This window comes from Brienomyrus brachyistius, chromosome 7 (assembly GCF_023856365.1).
Source record: "Brienomyrus brachyistius isolate T26 chromosome 7, BBRACH_0.4, whole genome shotgun sequence".
Lineage (NCBI taxonomy): Eukaryota > Metazoa > Chordata > Actinopteri > Osteoglossiformes > Mormyridae > Brienomyrus > Brienomyrus brachyistius.
Window position 1 is genome coordinate 22,169,851 of NC_064539.1, and position 19,516 is coordinate 22,189,366.

The 19,516-nt window shown below is 47.2% G+C and overlaps 2 protein-coding genes across 9 annotated transcripts; both read right to left on the reverse strand.

Annotated features, from left to right (window-relative positions):
* Positions 1–111: 111 nt before the first annotated feature.
* zgc:86764 (uncharacterized protein LOC797431 homolog) lies at positions 112–7,352 on the reverse strand. 6 transcript variants are annotated; one of them, XM_049021017.1, is made up of 14 exons: positions 7,214–7,352; positions 6,563–6,695; positions 6,332–6,454; positions 5,863–6,096; positions 3,733–3,903; positions 3,094–3,243; positions 2,754–2,904; positions 1,664–1,800; positions 1,449–1,544; positions 1,177–1,308; positions 981–1,076; positions 779–889; positions 419–520; positions 112–277 (listed from the first exon to the last, which is right to left on the reverse strand). In XM_049021017.1, exons 1-14 carry the CDS (start codon positions 7,231–7,233, stop codon positions 212–214), a joined length of 1,722 nt encoding a protein of 573 aa, XP_048876974.1. In that variant the 5' UTR covers positions 7,234–7,352; the 3' UTR covers positions 112–211. The 6 variants fall into 6 exon arrangements, with proteins under 6 accessions (XP_048876974.1, XP_048876973.1, XP_048876978.1 ...); XM_049021016.1 differs by having other exon boundaries at positions 1,162–1,308; XM_049021021.1 differs by lacking the exon at positions 779–889 and having other exon boundaries at positions 419–514.
* A 3,027-nt stretch (positions 7,353–10,379) lies between these two features.
* On the reverse strand, positions 10,380–19,197 carry slc26a1 (solute carrier family 26 member 1). 3 transcript variants are annotated; one of them, XM_049020368.1, is made up of 4 exons: positions 15,517–19,197; positions 14,683–14,832; positions 13,427–14,060; positions 10,380–13,318 (listed from the first exon to the last, which is right to left on the reverse strand). In XM_049020368.1, exons 2-4 carry the CDS (start codon positions 14,754–14,756, stop codon positions 11,735–11,737), a joined length of 2,292 nt encoding a protein of 763 aa, XP_048876325.1. In that variant the 5' UTR covers positions 14,757–14,832; positions 15,517–19,197; the 3' UTR covers positions 10,380–11,734. The 3 variants fall into 3 exon arrangements, with proteins under 3 accessions (XP_048876325.1, XP_048876327.1, XP_048876326.1); XM_049020370.1 differs by lacking the exon at positions 14,683–14,832 and having other exon boundaries at positions 18,872–19,196; XM_049020369.1 differs by lacking the exon at positions 14,683–14,832 and having other exon boundaries at positions 15,517–19,196.
* Positions 19,198–19,516: the final 319 nt, after the last annotated feature.

A 19,516-nucleotide genomic window follows, 5' to 3' on the forward strand; every position in this document is an offset into this window, starting at 1 on the left:
CCGAGTAGAAATGACAGACCTGAGGTGACTCACAGGAGGAGATCCTGAGGCCTAATTCCTCATCAGTAGGATGTGTGTTCTTGACTGGCAGGACCAAACAGCATTCGGGACTTAAACTCAGAAACGTAAACACTTTTATTGAAGTCTGTGGCAAGACAAAAATGCCCGATTCATAATCAAGGGTGAGGAGACAGGCGGGAGGGCCCAGCGCCTACAGGATGTCCTTGGCTGTGGAGTTGAGGAAAGCCTCGTGGTCGGCCTTCTTGGTTAGCTCACTCTGAGGTGGGGGCAAAACAAAAACAGTCATCTCTAAGGTGGCCTGGAAAACTCAGGTCAAAAACCAGAGGTGCCAACAGGCTGAAAATGCCAGAACGGCAGCCTTTAAAAAAAGGAGTAGAGAAAAGTGGCAGAAGCTCACCATGAAGTCCGAGTAAGTGCCCATCCCCAGGTGCTTCTCGCCCTTGAACTCCTGCAGTGGCGTCCTGTGACTGATCTCCATCGCTTTGGTCCTCTGCTGGACCTCGGGGGAGGCCGTGGTTTACAGGCAGCATTAAAATACAGCCATACAGAACAGCCCCCCTCCCAACTCCCCAAAGGGGAGATTTTGCCTTCAGAACACCTTAATTAAAAGCAAACCCGGTTCATGCACTTCGGAATGTGGGATACTGGTGCCCAAGGGGACAGACTAGTGCTGGTGCAGTACTGCCACTTAGTGGATGATAGCAGGAAGTGCAAACACCCAAAGCCAATACACCCCCAAATGATGGAGGGCAAATACCTTTTGACCAGACAATGGGGGTTTGCCCGACACACTGAGGAAGGTGTTCGAGCTACTGGATGATGTAGTAGTAGTAGTAGTAGTAGTTCGAAGCACTGTCTGATTGGGAGTCTAGAAGGAAACATTTAAAGCAGCAAGCCCCATAACCAATAACCCATTTAAATTCCCATGTAGCCTGAACAAAACAGGCTGACAAGCTCACCTTCTTCATCTTGCTGGGGGTGGACTCCGCACGAAAGCTCCCAAGGGGCCTCTTGGTTGGTGTCTTTAAAGTAACAGCCTCCCCCTTCTTTGTGACCTGTAGTTAAAACCAAGGGTGGTTTGTCACTGCCACAGGCTTAGACTTATTTCCACCTGCCACCACTGGAGGGCGCCAGACTCACACACTCATTTTTCACCTTTCCCCGCTGAAGTCGATGCTCTTCCCACATGCTGGAGACATACTCCGTGGCCCGTTTGCCCCGCACCAGAAATGCGCAGCCCTCTGTTCTCTCCCACTCCTCCACTGCAACCTTAAGTTCCTCCTCCAACTAAGGAGAAAGACACAAACACTGTATACAACTAGGGTATGTTTATTACACTGTAAGCACACTACAGCAGATAATCAGGACACTTATATACATACATACAGTACCCAGTCTGCTCATCTGCCCAGCACGCTGGTTCTTACCTTGGGCAGCATCTTCTGCACCTTGACCCTCTCCTTCTCCTCTTTGAGCAGAGCTCCCCCACGGTTGTTAAAGCGGTTAGGGTCTGACGCTTTCTTCTATAACAAAAAAAAGTGATACAAATGTCACTGACCTCACTGGGGAAAACCCAGCACACAGATATTCAACCGGTATATCTACTGGAACTGCAACCGCATCACCCAAAATTCTGCTGTACCTCAAAGTCCTGGAAGAGTGCCCAGGTCTTCTCCCATTTCTCCAAGATCTCCAGCAGGGGACGTGCTCTCTCTTGCCAGGCTTTCACACGCGACAGCTCCTCTTCATGGCGTGCCAGCAACTCTTCTGTGAAGTTACCTTTGGGCAGGTGAAAGACACAAAACATCGTGGATACAGCATCAAGTTTGACTTGAAAACACCACACAAAAGGGAACTTTTAGATAATCCCCATAAAGCATGAAAAAAGACAGGCTTCACTAGGTGCTTGCGTGTTGCAGAAACCAGAACCTTTTGAGGAACCATGAACTCCTGTGACGTTCCCACCATAGGAACTCAGCTTGATCGCGAGTCCCTGAACCATTTTAATTTCTGTACTCCAGAGTAGATACTTTTCCACACAAAGAACTACTGGGCAGTGCTGACTGGTTGACCACAAGAACCAGCATTAACTTCGAAGTTATGTAAAGTGTGGAGGAAAGACACACAGTAGAGAGCAAAAACTGAACAGATGGAATTATTTTTGTATCTCAAATTACATTAAACGCATTAATACATTTTTTTTGCTTGTGTCTCCATATTTCCGCATTGGAAAATTCTATTGATAACTGATATGCATCAAATATCTCTGGTGCAGGCAGGGAAACTTCAGTGCTTTAGTGGAAAAAAGAAGATTGATCTGCTGGCCAGATTTAGTAATAAATAAGAATTCTGCAATCAATATAAAAGAAAAAATAATAAAAACCCTGTGTCCCCATTTTGAACCAACATGGTACGTAACCTGTCCTGTACTTTCGGAATGTGTAGTCGATCTTCCCCAACAACAAACAAAACAGCCTGTTCATCCACCAGTGTTTTGGGTGGCAGCGTATACTTCTGTATGAAAGTACGTGTGAAGCTTTGTGTGTCTCCTATGCTTATTTAGCATAAAAATCCAGGTTCCTGTTGTGTAGTGGGAAAGCAACACGGAAAAGTGGCCGGGAGCTACAAAAATTCCAAGTCAACACAGCCCAGGAACTTGGACCCAAGACGCTAAACTTTGGTGGGTAAGTGTCTATTGTAATATCAGAAAGGTTCATTCTCCATCTACTTACTGTCACAGAAGTGCCTGCTAAAGGACTCCCTTCGCTCAGGCCCGAACATGCACTTGTCCCAATTGTAGACCAGCTCCTGTCGGACCTTGTTGATCACATCCTCAAGCTTGACTTTCTGCAGCACCTCCAATCGATCCACCTCATTTTGCCACTGGAGGGAGGGAGCCGCTTATCCGCAAATATTCAAAGTAAACCTTTGCGCCACTAGGCTCTACAATTTCCTACCATTCACAAACTCTGCAGCATTTCTGGTAACTTGGGGGAAGAAATCCCATTTCTTAAGGCTTCAATTCAGCATCACTGCTGAATGTTGATTGGCCAAAATTGACTAAGATCTCACCCGTGCAATCTCCACAGAGAGCGTAGAGTGCCCGTCACCCTGGAGCGCCCTGCGCTCCTCCTCGGGGCACTCCAAACGATTCCACAGGCTGAGCGCCCTTCCTTTAAGCTCATCCCAAGTTGAGAGCAGCGATTCCTTTTTCACTTCGAGCTGTGGAAGAGCCAAAAGGAATAGCCTATCACCCAGCGAATCAGGTGACAGCAGCTTAACTTCCAACACACAGTGTATGGAAGATCAGAAGCCCTTCAGCACAGGAATTACAAAAACCCACACACCAAAACCACCACAGAAGGAAGAGGAATCTTTGCAGCACAGAACAGGCCTTACTGAACTAATAGGGGCAGAGGAGATAAAGAGAGTTAGTCTAACTGGGAAAACTTCCAAACGCCGCCAAAATGACACTCTTTCCCCTCCCTCCACCTGATGACAGACTCAGCTGCAAATACTTCCAGCCCCCGCCTGCTTCTTCAAACCAGAAGCCAAACTTCACCAATACCAAGACCGCTACCTACTCAAAGAAAAGGCAAAGCCACAAGCTGGACAGATAGTCCAAACTGAGACGCAGCATGGGATCTGCAGAGTCACGTTACCATCCTGGGCGTGGACAGTCCTACAGCTGCCCTCCCCACCCTGATTAACCTGGCAGAGCAGCATCTTCAGAGCCTTGATGTTTTCATGGGTGAGTAGGAAAACGTCGGCCTCATTGCAGACCGACTCCCTCTCCAGGCTGGTTTCGGGATCGTGGCCCATCTCCGCCATGAGTCTGCGGATGTCGTCCCTCAGGCCGGAAAAGACTTTCACCCGTGTGCTCTGGGAAGCAGACATGCACATGTGCTATGCATGAATCGGGACCATAAACCCAACAAGCTGCCATTTCAAAGCCTGAAAAAATAGCCACACCACATGAGCCCTTCCCACACCTCTATAAACATTGACCTTGGTTACAATATTCAAAAAGGATGAACTCTGGAAAATTTAATTTCGCCACTTCTACCCAAAAACGAATAGTTAGCAATACAGTATGCATAAGATATGTGCTTAAGTGTTTCGCATATAATGATATTGCACAATGATAAATCACAGAACGAATATGACAATTCAAATAATGGAAATTTTAATAAATAAAAATACACTGCAAAATAGCTCAAAGTATTAGGTGGTGTAATTGCATAGTTCAGACAGCAGAAGGCGCAATAACTTGGCCTGCCCCCTTCCAGCCACCAACCAACACAATTTGTGGAATTTAACAGAACGGCAAGAGAAATTGTGGCCAAATTGAAACTGAGGATGCCTCTTCCTCATGTAAATAGGATGTCGGGAAGCATTTCGGTTTCCCTGTTGACAAATGACAAAGGAGACAAGGTACACAGAACAAAAACCACTGGCAAAAACTGCAAGACAGCGCTGACCTACGACACTGAACATTAAATGTGTTTCACCTCTTAAAGTACCATCAAAACGAAAAGCTGGAGCCTCAAAGAGAGAAGGAAACGATTAAAATATTAAAAGTTGCTTTAAAAAAAAATAAGGGAAAATAAATATAGCATTTTTTGTTAATAGTTGTCCTCATTTAATTCCCCCCCTCCAAAAAAAAAATTTGGGAAAATTGAATCGTGAATATTGTGAATCAAAGAGTTATTAATAGGGTGAACCGTTACATGCCTATTAACTACTAATGCTGGGACAGTTCACACCACCTCATCTCTCTCTGCGGGACATTATTCACATATACTTTGACTTCACCTTTGTTCACCATTTTACTTGCTAAACCCAAAACATGATCAGCAAATCGATGCTGCATCCTGTTAGGTATTCAACAGGAGTTTGGCATCTGCGCCCATGACGTGTCACACAGCCAACATGCTTCTTTGGTTGAGGGTGAAGAGCCAAGCCTGGATGACCCAGAAGCATGTGGTTGAATATGGTACACAGGTGTTATAGCTCACAAAACTCAATAGTAGGGGGAGTAATTACCAAGCATAAAGACAAATCATTTAACCTGTATGCGATCTTTAATGTTGGCCAATAGGATGTTGGGTTACATCTCTAGGTGCGTGGAGTTTAAGTTTGTTTGGAGTCAAGGTGATGCTACGATTATACAATTCCTTGGTAAGACCTCACCTAGAATATTGTGTGCAGGTTTGGTCACCATACCTTAAGGACTTTGCTGCTCTGTTCAACGTATGGCTACAAGAATGATTCCTGGTCTTTGAAAAATGTCTTATGAGGAGAGGTTAGTTGAGCTGAATCTGTTTAGCAATGAGCCAAGGAAACTAAGGGGGGGACATGATCCAGGTATACAAGATTCTAACAGGTCTCGATGCTCTTCAGCCAAATGGCTACTTTAATATTAGTTTAAATACTAGAACTCGTGGCTATAGGTGGAAATTAGAGGGAGAATATTTTAAAACAAATTTAAGGAAGCACTTCTTTACACAGCGTGTAGTTAGAGTATGGAATAGTCTTCCTGCTAGTGTAGCGGAAGCTAAAACCCTGGGTTCCTTTAAAATCAGAGCTAGATAAGATTTTAACAACTCTGAGTTATTAGTTAAGTTCTCCCCAAATGAGCTTGATGGGCCGAATGGCCTCCTCTCATTTTCAAATTTCTCATGTTCTTAATACTCGCTATACTGCCCAGTCCTATTCACAAGAGTTTAAGCTGCAGGATCTTGGCAGTCAGACTCGGCTGCCCTCACAGGCCAATCCCCCCACACCTAGCATTACTTCCTTAAAAGCTGCAACAGCGCCCCCCACTGGATGAGGCAGTACCTTCTCCTCACTGAGCTGCTTGATGTGCTGCCGGAGCTCCTGCAGCTGGTTGCGGGAAGGCAGGCTCCCGGTGGGGATGTAGTATGGGGTGGCACACAGCTCCTCGCACAGCTCCTCGTCTTGCTGCTGCAGGCTCCGCATCTCCTTCAGACGGTCCCCTTTCTCCTTCAGCAGCGTCTCCACACGCAGCCGCAGATCTTTCTCCAATTGAAGCACCGTGAGGTCATCGTCCACCTGGGGGGTGTGCAGGCAGCGGCCCCATTACGACCCTTCAGATGCAAGGCCGAGCTTCCGAGGACCTCATTTGAGCACTTACTGCTACCCTGTGGCTTGTAGTCCCATAGCTTGTCATTACCTATTTAAGAATGTGACTTATCCAGACATACACCAGAAGAAAGGAGATGGTCCTTTGGCTGAAGGACTCAAAGATCATCCTTAGATCTGCGTTTGGACAAACTCCTACACTCACTTTATAAGGCTCCAGGGACATCTCCTGATAAAGGACCTCCAGCTGCTTGCGGAAGGAGATGATGTTGGCTTCGATGCGTTTTTTCAAGGCCTCCTCTTCTGTGATCATTTCATTCAGAAGACCCTGGGGGGGAAGGGGGCATTACACAAAAATTTGCTTCTGGCTTATGGAAGCCTCATTCTGTCACTAACACCCATAAATCGCTCTGAGCTGAGAACACCACTGCCTTACCTCAATGTGTTTTTTCACAGTCTCCATCCTCTCCACCCTCTGGTCCTCCAGAATGCCAATGCTGTCCCAGATGTCCACCAGCCTGGCCATGGCCAGGTTGATGCCAGTCACCAGTGAGAACACCAGAGCTTCGCTGAGAAGGGAAGTCATGGAACAGGGATCAGCAACCAGGGCAAGACTCGTATTCCGAGTCAAAATCAATAATCCACGGAGACTCAAAGCCACTTTCGAGAAAAAAAAAAACTAAAGGGGCATGAGCGCAGATTGTGGTCAAACTGAAACTGAAGATATCCCTTCCTCGTTTAAATAGGACGTCGATAAATTAGCATTTATAGGAGTTTACAAGTTCATCCGGGAACCTCGGTCACGGAACACCGTAAACACACGTCACCTGAAACTTCGGAGACAGGTACACAGCGGGGCCTGGTGGATTAAATTCGGATTCTGTCATCGGTACCAAAGTAATGGATACTGAGAATAAAAAAAGTTCCCAATTCGCCACCAACATGCTCGGGCCCATGTGGCGCCCCACGCTAGCTTCACCGCCTGCTCCGGGTTTGAGCTTTAACCAGCTCGGTGTAAACAGGGAACATAACGGGTGTGAAACGGGAGGTCAGCGAACCGCTGAAAGAACCAATATAGCAAACTTACCTCCTTCGACTTGACATCATAATAAAATCGGAATCAAACGCAACTTATCCAGCGACCTAACTTTAATTTATTGGGAAAAACCCCCAAACCCGCTTTTCCTTCACTAAGCCGCCAACTGATTTTAAAATGTTAGTGTGTCAGAAACAGGCGCACTGATTGGACGCCGCTCCACCAATAGGACATTCGGCTCCTGTCACGTGTGAGGATGCGTTTTGCACTCACAAAAACAGGAAAACATTGTGGGGATGTGCGTTCATAATTTATTATATAAAATGCACATTACAAATTTATTTTAAAAAATGGAAAAAATAAAAAATGCATATAGTTAAACTAAAATACTTTATATATTGTATTTTTAAATGTTTATTTTGTCGCGCCCCTAAAACACTCGACCTGAACTCCACAAGTCGGGAAAAGAGTCCGTTTATATTACTCAAAAAACCTAGAGAGGGGAAGCCAGGTCCCACGCCAGATAATACTTTGGTGAAATAATACTCTTCTAATTAATATTTTTCTTTCATGTAAGTTCCTTAGAATGACCAGACGATGGCGGCAGTGAAGCGCACAAAGATTTTTTTTATTTGTCACATACGTAGTTATACAAGTACAACGTGTAGTGAAATGTACCCTGATTTGGTCCTAAGGCTGTACAATAAGGTTTTACAATATAAACATATATATAAAAAAGGTAAGACTAAATGTAATGAAAATATATAGAAAAAAATCCATATACATCATATTACCACAAGTATTGGGACACCTGCCTTGAACTTTAACAGCATCCCATTCTTAATACATAGGCTTTAATATGGAGTTGGCTCACCCTTTGCATCTATAATAGCTTCAGCTCTTCTGGGAAGGCTGTCCACATGGTTTAGGAGTGTGTTTATGGGAATTTTTGACTATTTTTCTAGAAGAGCATTTGTGAGGTCAGCACTGATGTTGATTGAGAAGGCCTGGCTCACAGTCTCTACTCAGAACACCTTTGGGATGAATTAATCGGGTTGAGGTCAGGGCTCTATGCAGGCCAGTGAAGTTCCTCCACACCAGACTCGCTCATCCATGTTCTTATGGACCTTACTTTGTGCGCTAGTGCACAGTCATATTGGAACAGGAAGGGGCCGTCCCCAAACTGTTCCCACAAAGTTGGGAGCATGAAATTGTCCAAAATAGCTTCAAATGCTGCAGCATTAAGAGTTCCTTTCACTGGAACTAAGGGACCAAGTCCAACCCCTGAAAAACAGCCCCACACCATTATCCCCCCTCCATCAAACTTTACACTTGGCACAATGCAGTCAGGCGAATACTGTTCTCCTGGCAACTGCCAAACCCAGACTCGTCCATCGGATTGCCAGACAGAGAAGCATGATGCGTGACTCCACAGAACACGTCTCCACTGCTCTAGATTCTAGTGGTGGTGTGCTTTACAACACTGCATCCAATGCTTTGCATTGTACGGCTTGGATGCAGCTGCTCGGCCATGGAAACCCATTCCATGAAGTTCTCTATGCACTGTTCTTGAGCTAATCTGTAGGCCACACAAAGTTTGAAGGTTTGTAGCCAATGTCTCTGTGTTATGGCCTGAGGATAGAGGCTCTTCCTGAGCCTCTTTGTTTTTGCCATGATACTCCTAAAGCGTTTGCCCGATTTAAGCAGATCAAACAGGCAGTTATTGGGCTGAGACAGGTCTTTGACAGTCTTGGTTGCTCTGGGGCCTGTACTACAAATGGGGTTACTGGCTTATCAGGGTAACTTGTCGGATATAAGGTAGTCCGGGCAAAATGTAAGTGAACGAATATGAAGTCCATTTAAACTGTGGTACCTTAAATCCGACAAGTTACCTCAATAAGCCAGTAACCCCACTTCGTAGTACAGGCCACTGGTCCTGCAACTCCTGGTGCTAATTTCCTGCAGAGACCGTAGATCCGATCTACCGTGTTCAACTACCGGATCACTCTCTATGGACCTTTAATGTCGTAGACACAGCTGTTACCCAACCAGGAGGTGATGTTCTGGGTTAAGACACTTTGCACAGCACCAGAGTAGAAAGTCCTTAGATGAAAGTCATTAGAGATGAGACCCTGCACCATCAGCAAATTTGACAATGGAGGTGGAGCTGTGTGTGGTCACATGGTCATGTATGTCAAGAGCGTAGAGCAGAGGGTTAAGTACACAATGGTGTAATGTGAGTGTAATGGTGTTGGAGACACAACCACCAACTCTCACCACCTGTGGTCTGCCTATGAGGAAGCTGAAAACCAAGGCACACAGACAGATGTTCCGTGCCAGGTCCCTCAGCGTGGTGACCAGTCTGTAGGGGACTATATTTGAATCGATGGATAAATACAATACACAAATATCTAGAGCCGTAATTCAGCGTGTCATCACTTTCACATAGGAAGTAAATTTGTCAATCTGTTCACCCGTCGTCATGGAGAATTCAAACAATCTGCTCCATATTGATGTGGATGTTTTATCACCTTGTTATGGTAGCCAAATATTGCCTTTAGCTGCGTCGAGTGACCATACGCTTTGGTTTATCTGATTCTCACACCCTGGAGGTAAAACAAGCAGAGCCAGGCAGTTACAGGCCTGCGCTTCCGTGGATGCTTGGGAGAAATATCTCAGCCAGTCAGGGCAGAGAGGAAGTGCCAAGTGGAGACCATGATACTTGCTGTAAACCCACTAATACCAAAGAGATCTTGAAACTGTACGGTAGCTGGTGAACTTTTAACCATAAAGCTTTGGGGCAAATGTCAGGACAGGATGAGCCCAGCCGTGGAAGTCTCCACCAAGGCGTTTAATCAGAGAGGCCCAAGAGAGTAACCAGGTAAATAATTAAAGCGCAAAATGGTCTCTGCACTTGCTTTTTTGCACTGTAAAGGCAAGAGAGACGTGTTCAAGTCCTGTTTTTGTACAAAGGGCAGGTTTGTTAAGCTGTGGACAGGCAGGTCTCCAGAAGCTCTTGAACTCGATGCTCTCCGGTGCTTAACAGCAAAAAAAAAAGTAGCTTCACATAACATAAGGTCCAAAGCTAATTTAATATAAGAATTTTATTAACCAAATTTAGACAAATTATTAAAATCAATGGAAAACCTGACATACTACTTACAATCTAATGTGAAGCATGTCAAAACTCAATAAGAATAACAAAGAGCACAGTATGTACTTTCTTTACAAGTATTTATTCTAAACAACGTGTAAATATCCGGTTAACATGATCACATGGTACTACAATGAAACTGATTTCAATAACAATTACAAAAAATGGATTTATAAAATGCTGATCTGAAATTGCAGCTGGCACATTCTCTGATCTTGGTACACATCTCCCTCGTCACTGTTTGCCCAATTAGGTACGGAGCCCAATTTCAGCACTTCAGTACATTTAAGCTACTTAATACTGTCACAGAGGCTCTACCTGAGTGCAATCTTAGGACATCGAATTCAAGAAACAAGAGTTCGGAACGAAGCAGTGTGGAAAATGAACTTTGCCATTTTACTGCGAGTGCTTAAATGAAGTGAAGCTACTTTGAACACAAACGTCGCGCTGGACTAAATGTGCCATTTGGGGTCCCAGTGCATGTGTGTGTCTGTGCTGGAATTCTGTGCGACTGTGCGATCCTGAATTGAAGGTCTTCCCTAAATACTGAATTCTTGCTAAGATTCCCCAAGGTCCTGGATAATGCCATCCCTGCAAAGGCACACAGGCCCTCACGGTTACCTGAGACATGACGCTCCTGCGGAGCCGTGGAGTTCAATGCACACCGAATGACGCCACTAGCTTAAATGATCCTGGAAACTGAGCTCGGAACACTGAGCGAAAAGCAGGTGCCACCTGGAGGCTGAGGGTGGCGTGCTAACCTCACACCCCAGTCTTATGGTGCCACGTGGGAGTGGCAGAGAGAGGAGGAGCACAACCCTCACTACTCGACACCGACACCTGCTGCTGCATCACATGAAGCTGCATGACGGTAACTGACCAAGCTGACCAATCAAGGTCTCTCTTGTTGGGAGGATGCTCATTTTCCCTGCCAGTAGGATGCTCCATGTGACAAATTAGGGAGTCCTGTTGTGTTGGCAGGGAACAAAGACGGCAAACAATACACCAGATGATTCTGTCTTCAGTGGGTTACATGAACGTCATTGTATGTAAAGCCTGTGATGCTTTTGAGAAAACCCCCTGAGCTGTAGGCACCGGTCTGCACACAGAAGGGCCATCACATGCAACAGAGCCACATTAGGGGCTCCAATGACATACAGAGCTTGATATTAACTCTTTTAGCAGGCATGTTACAATAAAGTTAATTTTGTCTAGCCTAGCTTTTTAAGACATAAAAGTCAATAAATACTGTCTCTTTCTCAAAGATTTAAGTTATGATTTTCTTTGTACTTGTAAGTACTAGGGCAAGGTTATGTTTGAAAAGTAAAAAAAAAAAAGTTCTTATAAAACTAGTCAGACTCAGAAACAGATCATAGGAAGAAGACTGCAGTAAAGAGAACAAGAGTATTAATTCTTGGTCACATTTGACTATCCTGTCTTTCGGTCTGAAGAGACTCGTTGCAGCTTGCAGCCTGGCTCTCCACAGACGAATCGCCGACTGCAGTCGCTCTGTCCTGAGCGGACAGAACTGCGCTATGAACGGTGTGGAAAAAGAGGTTGTGAATGTCCTTGTCTGCAGCTCCAAAGAAGGAACCACGTTTCAGAGAGTCGATCACGGTGGGATTGCAGCACGCCAGCACCACTTGGACTCCCACCCCGTTGTAGTCCTTCACTACCCCCTTCAGCGTGAGCATGCCAGTGGTGTCGATGAAAGGAATGGATGAGCAGTCTAGGACAAGCGTGTGGAAGGCCAGCTCTCGTGACACCAGTCCTAAGGCAATGTCACCATTAGTTTTATTTGAGCTCTTCCTTTCAGCCTGTTTGTTGGCCAGTGCCTTCATCTTCTTCTCAGCCTTCTTCATCTTGGTGAGCTCCAGGAATGGTTCCAAGTCTACTGCTTTGTAAAGTGACTTGAGGAAGAACTCCTTGTTGGCGTAATACAACGGAGCCTGGAAACGGAAGATCTTGACTTTGGGCAGAGTCAGGAGGTCACTGTATTCCTTGATATCTTCATAGTGGCTGGTGTTCGGGATCTGACCCAGAAGGGTCACTCTGGGGTTCTGTGTCCGGACAATCACGCAGAGCATGGAGAACACCAACCCAACCAGGAGTCCTAGCTCCACGCTGAGCAAGGCTGAGGCGCTCATGGTGACCATCCAGACGGTGGCGTCCACCCTATTAACGCGCCACTGCCTGGGAACATCTCGGAACTTGCGCAGAGCACCTCGCAGGCTGACGATGATGATGCAGGCCAGGACGCACTTCTGCAAGGAGTAGAATAACGGGGCAAAGACCAGCAGGATTAGCAGGACTACAAAGGCGCTCACTATACTGGACACCTGTGTCTGGCAGCCAGTTGAGTCCTTCACCATGGTCTTTGCTAGGGCAGCACTGGTGGTGAAGCAGTGGAAGAACGAAGGAATGATGTTGCAGAAGCCAATGGCCAGCATCTCTTGGTTGGGCCGAACCGTGTAGCCATTTTTCTTGGCAAACATTTCAGATAATGAGACTGTAAAGGCAAAGCTGATCACAGCCAGGGGGATGGCGTCAAATGCCACTCTGGGCATCAGCTTAAAACTGGGCACCTTTGGCGGGATGAAGCCTGTGGGGATTGCTCCCGAGATACTAGAGTTGTACTGGCCATTGAGGTCGGCAAAGTGGGACACCAGTGTGGCCACTGCCACTACCACCAACTCGGTGGGCAAAGGGATCTTCAGACGGTCCTTGAAGCGATCCTGAAGCTCCTTCCCAGCCACCAACACGGCAATGCAGATGACACTGGTGATCATGTCACACAAGTTTGTTTGGTGGATGGATTTAAAAATGCTGATCCAGGTGACAATCACAGTTCCATAGCCCTGGTGTCGTGGGATCTTCAGCCCAAGGAGGTACTTAGCTTGCACGGTGAGGATAGTGACCGAGGCGCCCGTTGCAAAGCCATCAAGCATTGGAGCAGAAAGGTAGACAGAAACAAAGCCCAACTGTAGCAAAGCCATCAGGACCTGCATGAACACAAACCAAAAATACATCATCATATGAATCATGATTAGTTTGCACCCTAGGGATGGTACAGGTTGACAGCCACTGGCTGAAACATAGCGTCACACTACCTGGTAAACTCCTGCCAGAAAGGTGAGAGCCACTGCAACACTGATGGCATAACACTCCTTGCCACACTCGGAACTGTAGATGCCTAGGGTCAGGTTGTCTGCGGTGGATGCTCCAGTGTCATTCCATGAGCCCACGGGGCCCGACTGGCTGTCCTCATTCATGTCAAACCCTGCCAGGAAGAGCTCCCTATCTACGACCTGTCCTACCATCAAGCTCATGAGGCTAAAGATGCCTACAGACACATGCTTGGAGGTGCCCAAGAAAAAGTAGATGATGTTGGCAAAGAAAGAGGTATAGAGGCCATAGATTGGCTCCAAGCCAGCCAGCAGGCAGTAGGCAATGGCTTGAGGGACCAAGATGATACCTACAATGAGTCCGGACATGACGTCACCCCACACATACTCCTTCAGCTTATACTTGGGGAGCCAGACCACCACAGGGAAGAAGTCTGTCAGGACCCGTTTTAGCCGGGCTGTTGAGCAGGACAGACTCTGGCCCAGCTTGGCTCGTATCGCCTGCTTTGGGTCACGTCGCCTCCGCACCCTGGACTCCAAGTGCACCACCTCGACCAAGTTCTGGTCCGCCATGACCTCTGGGAACGACTGCCGCTCTGCGTCACGGTCAGCCACGCTCCTGAACAAAGACACAGAATGGACACATCTTATCCATTTTTGATCATTAACTCGGACAATCCACCGGGAAGACTTTTAACCATGGCTCGTAAGGCTATATCTAAATCCCATGGATGTGGCCTCGGAGAATCCCCCCAAGTATGTGATTTTAGTCATTCATTAATGGCTTGAACATCATCTTTCCCCTGGACTAAACCAATGCTCATATGTAATAAATGTATATTATTTGTAAATACATTATGGAATTAATTTGGTGATAAATAAAGGATTATATATAAATGTCATCAAAGATTTGTAGTAGCACTTTGAGAATAGCATTCCTTGGCTATTGTTGCATGCCTTTCTTCATGTTTCATAAATGCCTCTCCTGTTGTTAATAACATCATCGTACCAATGCTTTTAATCACGCTTCCATTACTAAATGGTAATAAAGGTAAGATATTTTACGACACGGAAATTCAACAGTCCCTTTCAAACGATGCCTGATGGTATACCAGCAGTGGCCACTGGCATCCATGGTGTCCATAGTAACCTGTCTTTTAGCAGACCATTAAATCCCAGTGCAAACACAGGAAATAGCGTCACGGCTGTAATGCTCACGCCCCACGCTCACTGGATCATACATGTCAGCGTCGCTAGAGACGGAGATCTGGTGGCGTATGGAGAGGACACCACCTCGCATTTTCTGCACTATCATCCAGCTGCCGGTGACGTTTGACGCTTGAGGTATGCGGAAAGAATGGCATGCGAGCAGGAGATCCTGAAATGCGTGCCTGTTGGAGCGTCATACAAGAAGAACACAGAAAGAAATTGGGAGCCTCGCAATCTACTGTCACACAGGTGTTGCCGGGCCAAAAATGCCTCCTGTTAAACAAGAAAATCCACTCACATGCTGCAAAGTGGTACATGTACAAGTAATCCTGAACAAATACGGCATTTGTGTCGCAAAGCATAAACATAAGCATGGATACAGCTGTCTATTTCCCTCCAGACTATTGAGGGCCGTCCCTAACTAAATGCTGCTTGCTACAACACTTAAGTCTACAGCGATAGTCCCTTTAGTCTATGGAAATCACACAATCACCCACTGTGGGCCTCACTTGGGGTAAACTAAGACCGGTAAACTGTCGCAGTTAGCTGAAAGAGAGAACTTTGGTCACAGTGCCAACTAAAGGACCGGCACCTCCCCTTACGTCGCCTCAAGGCGACAACGTTACCGCAGGAGATCTATGAAAGGCCCTGGTCACAAAGCATCACGGAACAGAGGGTCAGCAGGTTCACCCAAACGTGCCTTGTGAATTTCAAGTTGGAGCTCTGGGGAAGTCAGTTTGTTAGAGGAGCCTGGCCACACACGGCAGTGCTGGGACTGAGCATCCCTACCTTGAGCTGGAAGAGGAAAGAAGCCCCAGAGGAGAAAAATAAAAGACAAAAGCTTTATCGGGGAAATCTAAACTCACCCACACGACTCGTGGTGCACTCTCGGAGGTAAAGCCAGGGGTGGGGCTTGTGGCTCAATCTGGTGGTGGAGGGCAGCCAAACTTGGGATTCTGACACACTATCACAAACTCACCTCTCTCTGACTACGTCTCTCGGTATCTTACAGGCTGCCCTGCAAATCACCCTTACTTTCGTTCGCTCTTTCACTCTCTGTCTCCCTTCATCGGCACCTGTCACGCTCCCTTACATATTCAAATATCCCCACATGCCTTCTTTTCTCGCTCTGCCGGTCTCTCAAGCTCAAGCTCTTGATGGCAGCAGTGTCCCAGGCATAAGTAACATTGGCACAAAGGAAGGTCCCGCCCCCCTCTGGCCCAAGGGCCAATGAGAGCAAGCCAGAATCACAGGAGGCTGACCGTTCTTCTTGCTAATGTTGGTTCTAATGAGTCTCGGTTGTTTTTCCTCTTGTTTTATATATTTTTTTTTCCTTAAACGTGATAGGAAAGTAAGTTTGCCTGGTACTGCCTTGTGCAATCTAGATGGGATCAGGGCAATAGGGCGCATGGAGTCAATCGTTCACTGACTGCTTTCATTTATCTCCGACAGCGGTGTGGATGGGGGGGGTAGCAGGGAGAGGGGGGGGGTTGCTGTTGTTTAGAAAGGGTCCCCGGAGTTCAGTGTTTCCTGAAAGCTTTTAAAATCATCCGATAAAAGGAAGAGCAAAAATAAACAACAGGCTCAGTCCAGCCCGGGGGGGGGGGGGGCGTGGTCCTGTTCATAACGTCTAGGTGGCTCACCAGCTCTTTCAGCTGAACTGAAGGTTTGGGAAAGGCCACCATTCAACCTGATCACCTCCCACAAGCAAGTGACCTTCTGTTAAACCTCCCTTCTTGGTGGACAGATATTATCTCTGTTGGATCTGCTAATCAGCAAAGCTGTTTCTGTTCACAGGAGTACGGCCACGTTACATTAAAACTACACAAGAAACAAGTGAATCCTCGAGCAGGAGAAGCCCCCTGGGCAAGGGGGTGGCTGCCAAAGAAGCCAGAACTTCCAGGCGGATGTGCTGCTGCAGCTCAGGAGTTCCACCAGGTGACCTGCACAGGCATGTAGTCTACGTCACTAAGGATAATATCACCCCTTAACTGAGTGCCACGCCACAGGCTACAGGCAAACCTCAGTGAGTGCCCCTCCCCCAAGTTCCACTGACTTTGAAACATAGTCGCATGGTCTAAGTGACTGTGCAGTAACACTGACTGGCCATATAACAAAATTTGTCTGAAGGACTCTCTGAGCAACCATGTCAAATGACATCTGACAGCATTATGTGTAAGAAGACAGTGAACCCTGCTGGCCAGCTTCCCCAGTGTTTACACAACGTCAATCCCAGGTATTACACAGCATATCCAGTCTCTAGTCTTCCCTTGGGACCGAATCCTGCGAATGACCACTCCACGCCATTTCATTTACAGCTATTTCACCACTGGAAATGTGTCACGGTCAGTCCCTGTGTCTTTGTCACATATGGAGGGGCCTCAGGCATCATGTTGGCCCAGAGTCTTCGCAGATAAAGCTGTTTCTGAGCATGAAAACACCTCCGTTCTCCATGTGGCGAGTAAGTAAAGCTTTTCGGTAAGTAAAGCACGCGGGTGCTTCATGTATAACCTGTTAAACATTCATTTACTCGAAGCCTGGTTATTACTAAACTGCTCCCGCAGCTGACAGGTCAAACTCTGAGGTGTCACACCGCTAATTGCACGGTTACTCCAGACCTCGGCTGAAGCGCGCAGGGCCTGCTGGAGGACAGCTACGCTAAAGCTAATGTGCAGCTACGGCCAGCGGGAGCTGCTTTTCCGGGCGCCGACACACCGGCGTTTGTCCGGCCCAGACGCCAACCACCACAAAGCCCCCAGTTTGGCCAACTTCGGGAATTAGCACCGGGCCCGTGAGCTTAAGACGACGCCTCAAAGTCGGACGAGAGCTGCTGTCTTACGAACATTAACAAGCACTGACTAAAAACTGACGCCTCCCCAATCATTCCGCAGAAACCAAGGAGATAAACAGCCTCTGCAGTATGACTATTCTGAAAAATTGTGCTATAAAGAACAATGCAGAAAAACAGCTCAGACAATTTAATCAAAATGTAAGCTGCTGTATGCAGGTAAAATTAAACCCACGCCATGCATTGCAGAAATACATCTCAGCCCACAGATAACATGCTGGAAAGTGTGAATGTTTTAACATTTGAGTAAAGGAGCATTTCACCTTTATTCAAACTTGACTGGGTGAAAATCCCTGACAAAATCTCACCAAAACATGCAGACACCCATCACCATGAAAGTCTAGCTTTTCACCATGAGTTACGTAAAAACATATACACAGCTATCAAAGGAAATACTGGCAGCCCCAAAACTGTACCCTCACGTGAAAGTATGACGCAACCACCACAGAAATCCCAGCATGCAGTGGCATCTACAGCCACCCACGGGTGACCTGTGTCTGGTTTTGCCTCAGTGGCCTGCTGTTCACAAACAGACTGACTACTAACTGACCAATGACTTACCCATGGGTGTAAATTATGGGAGGAATGGGGGGCTTAAACCCCCCTATAATCAAAACCAGCCAATACAACCCCTGGATCCCCTAAACTGGATGGAGACCTAACCCCTCCCCACCTACCCCCAATGCTCAACCCAAAATTATGCCCTTGAACTTACCACTGACTGGATGACCAATGACTGACCACTAGTTGACCACCTGTTAACTGCTTAACACCTACTGATCAACAGTAGGACAGCAGGCAGTCCTTTCCTCACTGGCCACTGACAGACCATCTCAGCTGGTACTGCGCCCCACCTAAGCGAAAAACTGAATCGCACCTTTGTGTGATGATGTTAGCAGGATATGGCGCTACGGAAAAAGGAAGCAGACATTTTGCCTGATTGTGCGGATGAGCACACGGCGCTGCCCGAAAGCCTTATTATTACACATCTGGGCTCGGATTATCCTGCAGACTCCCGATGCATACTGACGCAACGGCCCTTCGGGGCAGACAGTGCGTAAATACGGCCAGGCGGAGACGCGTCACAAGCATCGTGCGATATGCGGCTTTGCGGTAAATGGCGATGTAAATGCACTCCGTTATGATCAGCCACTATTCTGAACGCTGAAGCGAAGTGTTAAATGTGAAAAGTACAGCAAATGGACGGGTTTCTCGGGCGTCTGCGATCGTAAAAGCCTAACGTTATGCCGAGAGTATGAAAAAGGAAGCGGATTGGATCATGCGGAGGCGGCATGGACGGAAGCCCGCCGATGGCTGACGTCTGCCCTGCAGTGTTTGGCCGGGTGTGGGCAACATCCCGAAGCGCGTCTCACCCTTCCCCGCGGAGCCCAGTAAGTCTCGGATGGCTTCCTCAGCCATGCCTTCGGGCCTGGAGACGGAGCGGAGCGGCCGTACACGCCGGGGTCCATGGGAAGGCTAACCCGGCCCACATTATCGTCCAATCAGCGAGGCGGGCTCCGGGGAGGCGGCTGCCCGCAGCCGCGCTTCTCGTAGCCGCAGAGACGGTGATGCTCACACGCCTTGGCTGCTTTGTCCTGCCGGGGAGATATACGCCAGCGCGCCTGCTGGACGCGGTGCAGGAAAACAGAGCTGCCTTTGTGCGCCGCGACGCGGCAGCCGCCTGCTTTTGGCGCGTTGCCTTCGGTGCATTTACTGTCTACTGTCGGTGTATCAATGGGGCTTTATTGTCAAATGTACGGTGCTCTGTGACACCTTTCCTAATAAATATGTGCGGTATCTATTTACGAACCGGTTTAAAAATAGTCGTTATTTGGGTGCTATAGAGACCGAACTCTGACTGTGCAATAAGTCACTTCCTTTGCATTTTTTTTTTTAAAAAGAAGCGCAAAAGTTAAAAGAAACTTCATGCCATGTGGTGCGCACCATGCCCTGAAGACTAAATTATACCTAGCCCTATTCATTCAGATCCATTGAACTCTGTGGTCGATAAAATAACT